Source organism: Strix aluco, chromosome 5, assembly GCF_031877795.1.
Source record: "Strix aluco isolate bStrAlu1 chromosome 5, bStrAlu1.hap1, whole genome shotgun sequence".
In the NCBI taxonomy this organism is placed as follows: domain Eukaryota; kingdom Metazoa; phylum Chordata; class Aves; order Strigiformes; family Strigidae; genus Strix; species Strix aluco.
The window spans coordinates 19,713,140-19,725,863 of NC_133935.1; the positions used below are offsets into that span (position 1 = coordinate 19,713,140).

At 39.9% G+C, this 12,724-nt stretch overlaps 1 protein-coding gene across 3 annotated transcripts in view; it reads right to left on the reverse strand.

The window, feature by feature from the left end:
* Positions 1 to 12,724, reverse strand: part of RERG (RAS like estrogen regulated growth inhibitor) — a 118,096-nt gene that overhangs the window by 12,782 nt on the left and 92,590 nt on the right. For all 3 annotated transcript variants that reach the window (XM_074826280.1, XM_074826282.1, XM_074826281.1), the window contains exon 3: positions 8,221 to 8,277. In XM_074826280.1, coding sequence (XP_074682381.1) covers positions 8,221 to 8,277 — 57 coding nt within the window. The remainder of the gene's footprint in view (positions 1 to 8,220; positions 8,278 to 12,724) is intronic.

Below are 12,724 nucleotides of genomic sequence, written 5' to 3' on the forward strand. Positions count from 1 at the left end.
ACAGGGACACATGCAAAGAAAACAGTTACTGCAGTATGAAATATGGAGAACAAATTCAGAGGTAACGGGCTTCCTTAGGTCTGCTGCTTAGTGAGCAGCTTGTTTTTTATCATGTTTCTTCTTTTTAATAAAGTGGGAAGGTAATAAATGGCTAGTGCATACATAGCCCCACTAGACTCTTAAGTTCTCATCTTGGTATGAAAGGATCTGTTGCATCCCCAGAATTTGCTTTTTATGTAGAACATGTGGGAGGTATAAAACTAGTCTACAGAAAAGCATTTTTTCTTGATGCATTGATGTTTTCAATAAATAACATCTTGGCCTCCAAATAGAAATCCTAGAATACAGTTTTCTTGAAGATACCTCTAAAAATAATGTAATGTCTGTCTGTCTGTTGGGTTCTGCTACATATGATATTTCTCCTGTGTGAGAAGACTGGGCTTCTTTTGAGGAGAAAAAGGGAGTGGTGTTACGTTTTCTTTCCTGTAGGTTCTGTCCTCACCCAGCTTTTACTGAGATAGGCAGAGAAAGTGTGTACAGATACCTGGGAACTGGATTCATAAAGCTATGCTAAAACAATTGCTAAAACAAAACCAACAAAGCTGGAGAAGTCATAACTAGTAGGGAGTAAGCTTCAAGGCTTTAACTGTTTTCTTCATTTTCTGATTTAACTTGCTCACCAACACTAAGTAGAGGCAATAGTTCCTAGTACGAATTATGCCCATGACAAGTTTAAGTCTAAATGAACCATGTTTTGCTACACTTTTGTTTGATTGTGGCAAGAAGTCTTTGTTAGCAAAGCTGTGAGTTTCACCTTATTTCTGCCAATAAAAATGAAAATTAACCAGTGAGACTTTTCTCACAGCTAAAACAAGCAAAACAAAAGCCTTCTTTCCTGAAGGTGCAAAAGCAAGCACTGGAAACTTCTGCTCATCTGGAGAACATTTCAGAACTGATGAGCAAGAAAAATAGGGGCAAAATATTTTGCAGCTGTAGCTACAGCAAGAACAGCCACTGTCATTCATGATTTTTGCTGTCTGTCGAGCTACCGCAAAAAGGCAATATTTTTATTAGTGGCATCAGGAGTATCGTCATCTTGAGACTCATATGAAAGAAAACAAACCATATTTTCAGATAACTGCTTCCCATGTTATTTTAAGCATCTTCCTTTGCTGCTCTCAATTACAATTTCATCATTTCAAGTCTTTGTTGAGCAATTTAGAAGCCATTCTTGGGGGTTTAAGGTGCTCTAGGCTATACCAGTCCATTTCCTTACAAACACCTCAGAGAAATCAGGAATACTTTCAGGGCTCATTGCCATAATACATTCAGTATAAATTCCTACTGCTGAGGAGTATAGTAAAAACAATATAACGTATTAAATGTATATCAAGTTAAGTAATGTTTCTACTGTTTTAAAGTCAGAAAAACAGGAGCCCAGAAAGATGACTTGGAAGGCACAATCTGGACTATTGAGAACTGAATCCCCTCAGCACTGAGGCAGAAGGAATGAGTAATTTTGTTAATAAAAATTGAGGATACTAATAGCTAGACTCTGGCTTGAAAATAATATATTTTCCAGCAATTAAGCATCTACACATTTGTCATGGTGCTCCCTGAAACACAGGTTGGCAGCAATTCCTCCTAGCCCCAAATGGCTGGTTACCATTACATCTCTCTTTGGCTGAAAGCCCATACTGGACCACATGTTATTCCTAGCTTGTGCTTGGATAAGCTGTAGTTGTCAACATGGGTGTTCGGATGAAATATGCAGAAGGCAGAGTTTTGCAAGATGATGGCAGAACTTGCTCATCTTTTACTCACTATGGAAAATGGTTATTTTTAATCATGAGCACATCAACAATCTGCTCCTGTTGTGCAGCAGGAGCAAGAGAGGGCTCAGAGGGGAGGCTTCCCCAGGCTGCCTTCCTCCTGGGGCTGCTGGTCTGCCAACCTTTACACCCTAGGGCTGAAGGGACCATCAGTTAATGATTTATTAACACATTTTAGTATGGGCCCCTTTGTTAAAAGTTCTGTTTGCTGTCTGGGCAGTTTCTCTCTCAGCTGTGCTGCTGGAAGTTAATATTTTTATGGTAGAGGCAGGCAGTAAACATTCATGAGTGTTAAGACAAACTTGCTGAGTGAGCCACAAGTCAAGAAAACTAGAAATCTACAATATATAAAAAGACATGTGTTTCTTCAACTTGTGATCTGCAGCAGGGAAAGCAATCCTGGGGACAAAGAGTCTGTATTGAGATGGTATTCCAGCTGTCCAGACAATGTGTTAGCTGAGTAAACCAGAAAGCAAATACAGTACTTGAGAACTGTATTTGGACCTGAGCTCTTTTTCATGGCTTCACTGGCACAAAATTAGCCCAGAAAGATAGTTCTCGCATCTTCTCTTGCTAGAGTAAATTATTCTTAGCAAGGTCTTGGCTCCCACTACTAAGCTGTTTCTGGTTTTCAACCATTTTGATGGAAGCTAGTTTGGATATATTCCCACTCTGCTCTGTTGTTTATGTTGTTTGTATAGTTTATGTTGTTTATCATGTGCAGAAAAGAAATTCAGGTTAGCAATATTTGCTAGTGTTGTAATGTTAATTGCATTATGTATGGTATCTGCAAACTTCCCTTATGGTCCCTGAATACCATTTTGCTAACAGAACCCCCAGCTACAGATGTGGTTCCATAGGCAAAACTACCCTTCTAATGTAAAAATAATCTTCCTTGAAACAAGCTTTCCAATGGGAAAAGCCTTCTTGCCAATGTAAACAATATCTCCACAAAGTGATTTCTGCTGTTCTTACCACAGCAGTGAAATTTAAAAGTCTTGAGTTGGTCTACAGGAGATGAAGTAATCTGCTGTGAGATAATTCAGGGCACTAACAGAGGTGTCTCCCTCCCTCCAGCACTTGTTTACCTAGTGTACCTTTCTGCAGTCCTTTGGCTGTTTCATCTTATGGGGGAGAATAACGTTGCTATCATGGGTCCTTCATAATCAAGCTAGCGGGACAGCAACGTGTACACCTTATCGCCTACCTTTGCTGCTTTACTGATACCTACACATTTTACCCATGTATGATGGTGTCTTATGGGCTGTCTGTATGTTGCATTAGATAGGACTTTATAGACACAACAACTCATGTTTTTTTTAACTCTCCCAGTAGAAAAAGTGAAAAAAACCTGAGTGACTTAAAGAAATTGTGAAATAGTTGGAAGGAATACTCTTTTAAAAAGTCACTATTAGTCTAGCAGTCCTAGCAAAATTATAATTTTTCTTAAGACTCGTGTTTCTTTACAGCTACCTCTGTTCCTTCAAAGTAATGAACAGTCTTTTCTCTATCCCATTCTAATTAAACTCCTATGCTGTCTCTCTTTGCTTTCATAGATAGGCCAGGCTGTCATGCACTGTTCTGCTGATTATCTGATCAGAGACAGTTTTCCTTTCAGATGATTAGCAAAGTTGTATAAAATATGTGAACAGCTAAAGAAATACATCTAGAGATAGTGTGAGCAAGCCAAGCAACTTTTAGAAAGGTCAACAAAAATATTATCTCCTTGGTTGCTGTTATTTTATAAGTAGACTTTTGTTTAAAATTCAGTCTTTGGAGAAATGCTTGGTGTTTCTGTGCACCTTTGATAAGTGAGTCTTAACTCTATGAATGCCAGTTACTTAAAGGATTTACAACTCTTCTATAAGATGAAGGATTTTATAGGTGAGAAGCAGACGCAGAGAGACTGCGGACAACAAATCAGTGACAGAATCAAGGAAAGAACTGAGGAACCTGTCTCTGCACTTCCTTGGGGTTTTATTTGTCTGTTTTTTTTTTTCACTACATGGCAAAAATGGAAGTTTTAAGTCCCTGCACCTCAAAGCCCCTGATTCTCCCAACTGTACATAAAAATGCTAATTCAGAACAAATGACATAACCCAGTTCATAACCCCCTCTTTTTTAAAAATCTCGGATATCCCAGCTCTGTTTCTAGTTAAGAAAATTGTCCCAATTATGGTAGAACAATGAATGTGTTCTCAGATAAATGCTGCAAAACTTATTTTAAAAAGCACCCACTTAGCCATAGCTATGATGAATTTTCTTCCTGCACCATTTAATCCAGGAAATTCTCCCTGTATGTTATGTCTTATGGAGGCAGGTGATTTGCTGTTGCCCATGAAGCATTCTGCAGGCCATCAGTGCCGTCTGTTGCTGTGATGACTCTTTTGGCTTCCTCCTCTTATTTTGCCCCCCAAGAAAAAATAAATTTCCCAGTTCCCTTGATGACTTGCTCTGATGCAGCATCTCCAATTTTAAAATCAATTAAATATCACTTGTTTGATGGCAAACTACAGTATCTCTACATCTTTGAGGTCACGCGATGGCACCCTAAATTCTGGGCACTGTCACTAGCTCATTGGGGAAATTGCTGAGATCCAGACTGTTATTCTTGTTTACTGGCATTGAGGAAAGCAGCTACTCACAGCAGCCTTGAAAATGATCCTGTGAAGCCCTGGGTCACTGAAGTCTATGGGAGTCCCGCATTCAGCCTCCATGGGTAGGTGGCCAAATAAAGGTTTTTGCACCTCCACCTTGAAACTCATCCCCATAGAGTATGTCCATCCCTGAGATGATGCTGGCTGGCAGGAGTTACACATTTATACACCTCTGGTTTTGTGGCAGCGGTAAGGTAGTTGAGCCCCGAGAGGACCACTCAAGTGGTGCTGCTGCTGTGAGGGTGGCTGCTTGCAGGTAGCAAGCTCCCCCTGAGCTGAGCTGCCTCAGTGGCAGGGAAACTGTCAGCCTGCTGCCACCCCATTCCTGGCTGCTGAAATGGTACATAGGAATGCTTGTTTTCATGCTTCTTTGATGAATCTCTTAATAAAGACAAATTGAAATACAGCACAATGGATGCATTGCTTATGCTTGTGAAGTGCTTTTAGGCTGTGGCTTAAGTGGTGCCCTAACCAGGCCAAGTGTTTTTAGGACTTCTAACATCACTAAATTTGCAAGTTGTGTTCTATTTAAAAATATATATTAACATTAGTGAATTTTGGTGAAATCCATGTGGTAACCCAATCCCCTTTCTTGGTACATATTTAACGAGCTAAAGAAGACTAAGTTTAATGCTGAATTTATATATTTAATATTTTAGAAAACAACTCTATGTAGTTTTTAAAATGTGCAGTTCCAGCCTATTTCTACATAGAGCTCTTTCACTGCAACTTCTAAGTCTGCTGCACATGTGAGATAGTTGTGTGATTTATTATAAATAAAGACAGAAAGTGGAAACTCATTTGCCTTGATAATGTCAGGTAATCATTTAGCCTGGGAGATTAGGCACCTTTTTAAAAAGCAAACAAAACACCCATGCCAAGGTGGTGACAGTGACTTGCCAGTTAAACAGAAATGATGGAGGAGTCAAGGCTGATGGTTAACACTTCCCAGAAAATGACCTTTGCTGCAATTGTTGCCCCTTGGCTGAGAAAAGTAAAATAAAAACCACAGTGATGTGTACTTTTGCAAAGATGCAGCTGTCCTACTAATGCTTGCACAGATACAACATCATGCACAAAAGTGGCAGAGCTGCAAAGTCCTGACTTCAGCAGCAGCTCCATGTGCCAAAGGTTGCAAGATTCAGTGATGCTCCTCCCGCCAGAAGGTATTATTTTGTAGTTTGCAATTTGGCTCCTGGAGACACAGCAGTATATCCAGATACTGCTAAAAATATGGTCCTTCATTTTCTTCTGGCAGGTTGGAGTACTAAAGAATATTTAATTTCCATCGGGCCTTGTACAGCTTGGTGAAAGCTTTCCTAAAAATAGGAATTATCTGGGGGATTCCTTGCATCAGAGGACTAAGGGGTAGTTGAAAATCTGACATAAGAAATAAACTATAAATATGACATTTTTGTCATAGCCCCAGTGATTTTTGGCAATACGTCCTGTGTTACCTTGCTTAGTAGCTAGATAGTTTGCATTTGTTTTACTCCTGCCCTTTCAAAATAACTTGACAAAGCTACTTATTCTCCCTGTAGGGCAAATGGGTCTCACTAACACAACTTAAACATTTTATGTTGGTGGAATATATTGCTATCCCTCTTCCCACCCAACTGCCAGTCCAAGGCTGCTGAGAAGAAATGAATCTATTCAGCTAAAACTTCTCAGTAAATTCAGCTCAGTGATGTTTACAGGTAAGTGGCCACTAAATCACCACAGGATGATCACAATAAAGACAGAAGTAGGTTCCTTAAAGCACTGTTTCTCAAATATTTTGAATGTACAGTGCCTTTCTGATGGATCTCTGAAGGCCTGAATAGTGATTAGAATTTCAGGAGGTTTTTTCTAACACTTCAGAGCATCCTTTGAATCCTGTTGTGATCCATAGTTTGAAAAAACAGGACTTTAAAAACCAATCTCTGGTGGGCTGTTTCCGCCAGAGATTACTGTGATTAAGAAATAACTTCTTGATAATAGTTCATTAGTTTTTGCATTTCTCAAACCTTTTCCTCTGAGCAACTTAAAGCACTTAGCTTTGCAATAACTGTAATACATGATTTAAGCTGTTATTCTCTAAACTGAATGAAAACGTAGAATTCAGTAAGCCAGAAGAGAGATAATTTTTGTTTTATTGAGATAGCACTGTTGTCTGCAGGAAAGCTTTCCGTGTTAAAAACAGAAGACAATTAGATTCCTGAGGGGCATAGTTAATTTGCAGTTGTATTCCATTGTAAAAAAGAAACAAATGTCAGGTCTTGTACACCAAAAAGGACATAGGGCCATCATAATGGGGCAAAAAATAATAAACCTTTCAGCTTGCTAATAACTTGGTTTGCAGGTTTAAACAAGGCAACAAGATACTTTTGCATACAGTGCCCATGTAAGACATTAACGAACTTGGACTATACTGACACAAAACACTTCATATACTTCTGTTATCAAGCTCTTAAAATGACATAGTAGTGCTAGAGATGTGAAGTACTAATAATGTTAATAAAACATTATACTGAATGTCCCACTGTGCAGTACAGGACAGGTGATGTATAATTCACTAATGAATATATTGATATTAGCAGATAAAAGACTGTATTTGAGTTCAGGTTGTTCTGAGAATTATTTTCCCAAGATGAGGTTTCTGATATCTGTCATTACTACATCTTACCAGACAAAAATACTTAGTACGATACTGGATATTTTGCTTTGTTGAAAGAGCTGCCCGGGTTTCCCAACAAAGTGTATTAAACTTTCATTTTTGTTTCTGCTGTGCAAGTTTATGGTGTTCTCTATTTCTTTAGTGTGACATCTTAAAGAAAGAACCCTAACAAAGAAATAGGTATTTAACTGCACAATCTGTATTTGAGCCTCTGAGGAAAGGTTAGGAAGGAGATGGCAACAGATTATAGGAGAAAAGGAAATTTCTCAGCCCCTTACTTCATGCAAAAAACACTTAGTCCTGAGGTAATGAAGGTGTCTTCTAAGATGTGAATGCCTCATCTCAGACTACTTGGCTTGGATTTTCCCTGATGCAGAGCATTCAAATACATGCTAACTCAAGAAATACTAAGAAATTGGACCTGGGCCTGAATTTTCAAGCAAGGCCTCTAATTCAGAGCAACTGTTTGACAGATTTTTTGAGATATCTGAGCCAGCTTCTCAAAAGTGCGAGACCCAACACAGCTAAGTGGGAGCAGTGGAGGAGACACGTGGATGTTCTTTGGATGACTAGCGTCCCTGTCTGGTCACCCAAAACGTAAGATGCAATGTATGTTTGAAAGTGAGGACAGAAAACTTAACTAAGGGTAGGTAGACTGACTGTAAGTACCTGCAATTTTTTTTTCCCCTTGAATTTTTGAGATCTGTATCCCAGTCATCTTATTCTCTAGCAGTTGATGTTTGAGTGATCCAAAAGCATAAAACTGATTGCACACTAAATAATTTTCAGAGTGAAATACTAACGGAATTGCTTTCAATGGCAAAATTCCCACTGACTTCTGTGTGGGCAGAAATGTGCCTCATATATTAATTCTGCTTTTGTTTGAGTGTGTTACTGCTTCTCTGTTCTGCCATCTTAGGTAATAATTTGTTCCAGCTTTAAATGACCATAGAGAAGTTTTTTACAGCAAATTTAAAGGTTGACTGAGTCTTGGAATTTTAACTCTGACTTTCCATTACTTCAGCTGTGCTATTATATACAGCATACCATGTGTATAAAATGAAATGCAACCTACCTAGTGTTGGGTCATACTCCCAGATGAACCGTTTGGTCAGGAAGCGTACAACGAGAGCTAGAGGAACAAAAAGATTCCAGGTGAGATGCACAAGTCATCAAGTAATCTGTTTTTTAAAGCTTTCCCAGCAAACTTTTCTGTGTCAATGGGCATGTAGCAGCTACCCTGAACTGTGAGCAGAATTCAGCTTTGCTTATTGGGGCAGCCAAGACCTTTTCGCTGTTTGTGGCCTACTTTACAATTTTGAAGGGGGGAAACAAAATGAAAACAAAACCAAAAACTCTTTACAGCATTAATCATTTACCCATGCAACAATGCAGGACAAAGAATGCTAAGAGATTTTCAATGGTAGCCTCTAACTTTTTTCCCCACTTATTTTTTTGTCACATTAGCTTCTACCATTAAAAAGCCCAAACAACCCCATTTACAGTGCTATGAGAAGATGACCTTTGAAAAAAACCCACTATTTTGGATGCTTTAGATTTCCCATGACCAGTGGAAAAAGTGTTGGCAGTTTTTGACCCATGATGCATTGAAGATTCAAAACTAGGGGTGTTCAAAATAGTTTAATTCTTGAAAACTTTCCCTTCAGATTTCAAACCTTGTAAGGTAAACATATAATTGGCTAAATAGCTTCCTTCTTCATTTTGGCATGCCTTCCTTGCAACAATTTATCTTTCATGTTTTGCCTACTTGTCACTTGAAGCAATCAGCTATAATATTTTAAACCAATGGTCAACAAATGGTATTAATGAATTTGCAGAACAGAAATAAAGCTTTAGATTTTGGAGCACTGGATAACTAGTTCTCAGTTTCAGTTTATAGGCTAAGATCTTGCTACTCATGTTCTTACATTTATTTTTTTATCCCTCCACCCCATTTAAAAACAACGTATAAAGGCTTTGTCAGGATACTGATCATGTTCTAATTTAAAACTCAGCAGTGCCTTAAATTTCTAGTGGTGTAAACAAAGCGTTCACCACTGCTAATGATTCAAAATCCTTTCTGCATTTCCAAAATGGAGCTAGAGATATCACCACACTAGCTAGGATTGCAATAATTTCAGCTATAGGAAAAGTTTTCCTTGTAGTCAGCCCTACAGGATTGTTCTGTTCTTGCAGTTGCAGACGGAGAGTAAAAGGTGACAGCTAAACCCAGTTCTGATCCTTTTCAAAATTAAAGCCATGAGAATGCCCCACATCCCAGATTTCTATACCCAAGACTAGGACAGGGCAACACTCTACAGATTAAATATAATTAATTAAGCTTTGCTTAATCCAAACCTGTTTTTTAAATACAATCAGAACATTTGTTTTCAGGAAGATTTAGCTATGTCTCATGCTTGGAGGGGTAATAAGAAGCTGATCCGAAGGAAATGAGATCACTGCACAAGCAGCAATTTTAAACTGGTGTTATTTTAAGTTTCTATTTTCCTTAGGAAATTCTACTTTTTAATTTATTTTAGCCTTTGCAGAAATGCTCTCCTTGGCTCTCAGAGTGAATGTGGCGATTCTTTGCCAAAGTAACTTTTCAAATTGTAGTCCTAACATGGATGTCATCATACTGGATGAAGATCTCTGTGTAGATTATTTTCCATCCATGATGATGTCTGCACCAGGACTTTTTTCATAGAACCATTGAACAGTTTGGGTTGGAAGGGACCTTTAAAGGTCATCTAGTCCAACCCTGCTCTGTAATGAGCAGGGACATCTTCAACTAGATCAGGTTACTCAGAGCCCCGTCCAACCTGGCCTTGAATGTTTCCAGGGATGGGGCATTTACCACCTCTCTGGGCAGCCTGTTCCAGTGTTTCACCACCCTCATTGTAAAAAATGTCTTTCTTATATCTAATCTAAATCTACCTTTAGTTTAAAACCATCATCCCTTGTCCTATTGCAACAGGCCCTACTAAAATGCTTGTCCCCATCTTTCTTATAAGCCCCCTTTAAGTACTGAAAGGCTGCAGTAAGGTCTCCCTGGAGCCTTCTCTTCTTCAGACTGAACAACACTGACTCTCTCAGCCTTTCTTCACAGGCGAGGTGTTCCATCCCCCTGATGATTTTTGTGGCCCTCCTCTGGGCCTTCTCCAACTGGTCCATATCTTTCCTGGGCTGAGGACTCCAGAGCTGGACACATCACTGCAGGTGGGGTCTCACAAGAGTGGAGTAGAGGGGGAGAACCGCCTCCCTTGACCTGCTGGTCATACTTCTCTTGATGCAGCCCAGGATATGGCTGGCTTTCTGGGCTGTTAGTGCATATTGCCAGCTCATGTCCAGCTTTTCATCCACCAATTTATCATTTTTATTCCAGTCAGATAGGATTCATTTAACCTAATTTTAACCATATGAAGAAGTTTAGCTAAATATCTAGTCTCCCTCTATAGTTAATGGAAAGACAGAGAGGCATTTCTAGGATATAATTCATCAAGCTTGAGATGATTTGATGGTCTCTTCTAACCCTAACCGTTCTATGATGCTATGATTTTTCCACTTGTGTTACCTATCTCTAGAAAACCTATTACATGGTTTATTTATGTGATAAAGCTAAACTGCTTCTCTAAGATTTATAAAGCCAAAGTAAATTCCCCACATTTTACCTCAGCTGGAATAGTTTAAACATCTTGATGTTTCAAAAGTTTGGTTATGACTCTGCTCTAATTGCTAGTAAAATACACAGCGTGTTCCTTTTTACATTTTGACTGGGGAAGTGATGCAGGGAAGAGATGCATGCTTTCAGAAGACTCCTTATTGTCATATTTTTCAAGAACAGATTTAAAAAATGCTTTGTTCTTTCACAGCTGTAGTCTGAAGGAGGAGCAGTGATGTGCTACCTGTTTTTCAGTGCCCTACCCTGAGCCTGTGCCTGGAACTGGAGTAGTTAAGAGATAGAAAAGGCAGAAGAGAGTGGGGGAACCTGTCCAGCTATTTTCATATTTAAAGATGGTCCACTTAGTTATGATAACCTTGTACTTAGAGATGGAAATTGATGGAGAGGAGGGTCAAAGTGATGAAGGTGACTGGAAGAAAGTCTGTCAAGCACTAATGTCTGAGACAGGTGATAGAGAGCAGCAGCTCTGAAGGAGAAGAGGGAGAAGAGCTGATTTTTGGAGTTAGCTCAAATGAAGGAGGTGAGGAGACAAGCGGTAAGAAGGAAAGGTAGAACTGGACTGAAACAGCTGAGATGAGCCTGGGAGAAGTACAGCTATGTATGTGGGATGAAATGGTACAGGAGTGCTACAGAAGTGAAGAACTGGAGATCACAGATGTGAGCTCTGGTGAGGAGGAAAAAAAGGGGTTGTATTCATCTGCAAAAGGGAGGCCTGTATGCAGAAATAGCAAATAATCACACAAACAGGAGGGAGCTGAACTAAAAAGGAATGGTGGGAGGCGGCTGCCATGCATAGGGTCAGATGGCAATTAGTCTCCTTTGCTGGCAGTTCTCAGCAGGGAGCACAGCAAGTCCACCGACTTGCTCGCTAAGCACTACCAGTAATAAAGTACTTGCATAAGGCTTGCTTGGGCCTGGTGAAGGGAAGAAAATGCCACCTCAGCACAACCCCAGGTGAGCGGGGAAGCATCAGCTTCGGAGAGATGTGCTCTGTGCCAGTTTTGGGGGCATGCACACTCGGGGCCATGCAGAGCTGCTGTTCCTGTGGGGCTGGCTCTGCTCAGCCTCGCTGCTTCTGGCCTGGCAGATTCCCTCAAAATACTCCTGCTCCCCTTCATGGCAATTGTCATAGCCCATCCTATGGAGCTTTTCACTTGCACACATTTTTACAGGGCTGAAGATTAGCAGCTGCATTTCACAGATGGGGAATACGAGATGCTCTTGATCCAGTGTCTGTCCTATTTATAACTACTGCAAACTATGTTGGATGGGAAATGTCTCCACTTCTGCCTCATTAGGGGTGCTTACCAGATGGGCCCCTGACATCCAGTTGAGTATTAAAAGCAGTGTATGTGACTGCTGTCTGATTGATAGAAAATAGTCAATGAGAGGAGAGCTGGGAAGGGCAAGTACTTGGGCTGTGGGTCCAGAGACCACCTTGCTGGCTTGTGCTGCCTGCCCCTCACAGTGATCCCCCTAGAGCAGGGGTATTACTATGGAGTCATTTTATTTATGTTGAGCTCGCTTACTGCCAGATTACATCACTTTTTACTAAAATAACTTCTTCCAGCAGAAGAATCAGAAGTGAGGACATTGGGAATTCACTACGCTTAGAGCTGTAGTGCTCAGATTTCTGCTGCTGGCATAAATGACGCTTTGTGCAAATCAGTAAAACTTCCTTGTGTCCTTAGGAATGCTGCATAGAAAGAGTTGAGATGGGCATTACCTTCTTCTCACCTTAGCAAAGGTGTGTGCACCCTGTTTGACCTGTCAACCTTATTTAGACATTTAACTCTAACAATGAGCCAAAAATAACCCAACACACTAAAAAAATAATTTAAATTCTGGATTTTGATTCAAAACAACATTGAGGTTGAGAATGTCTGAAACACATAGT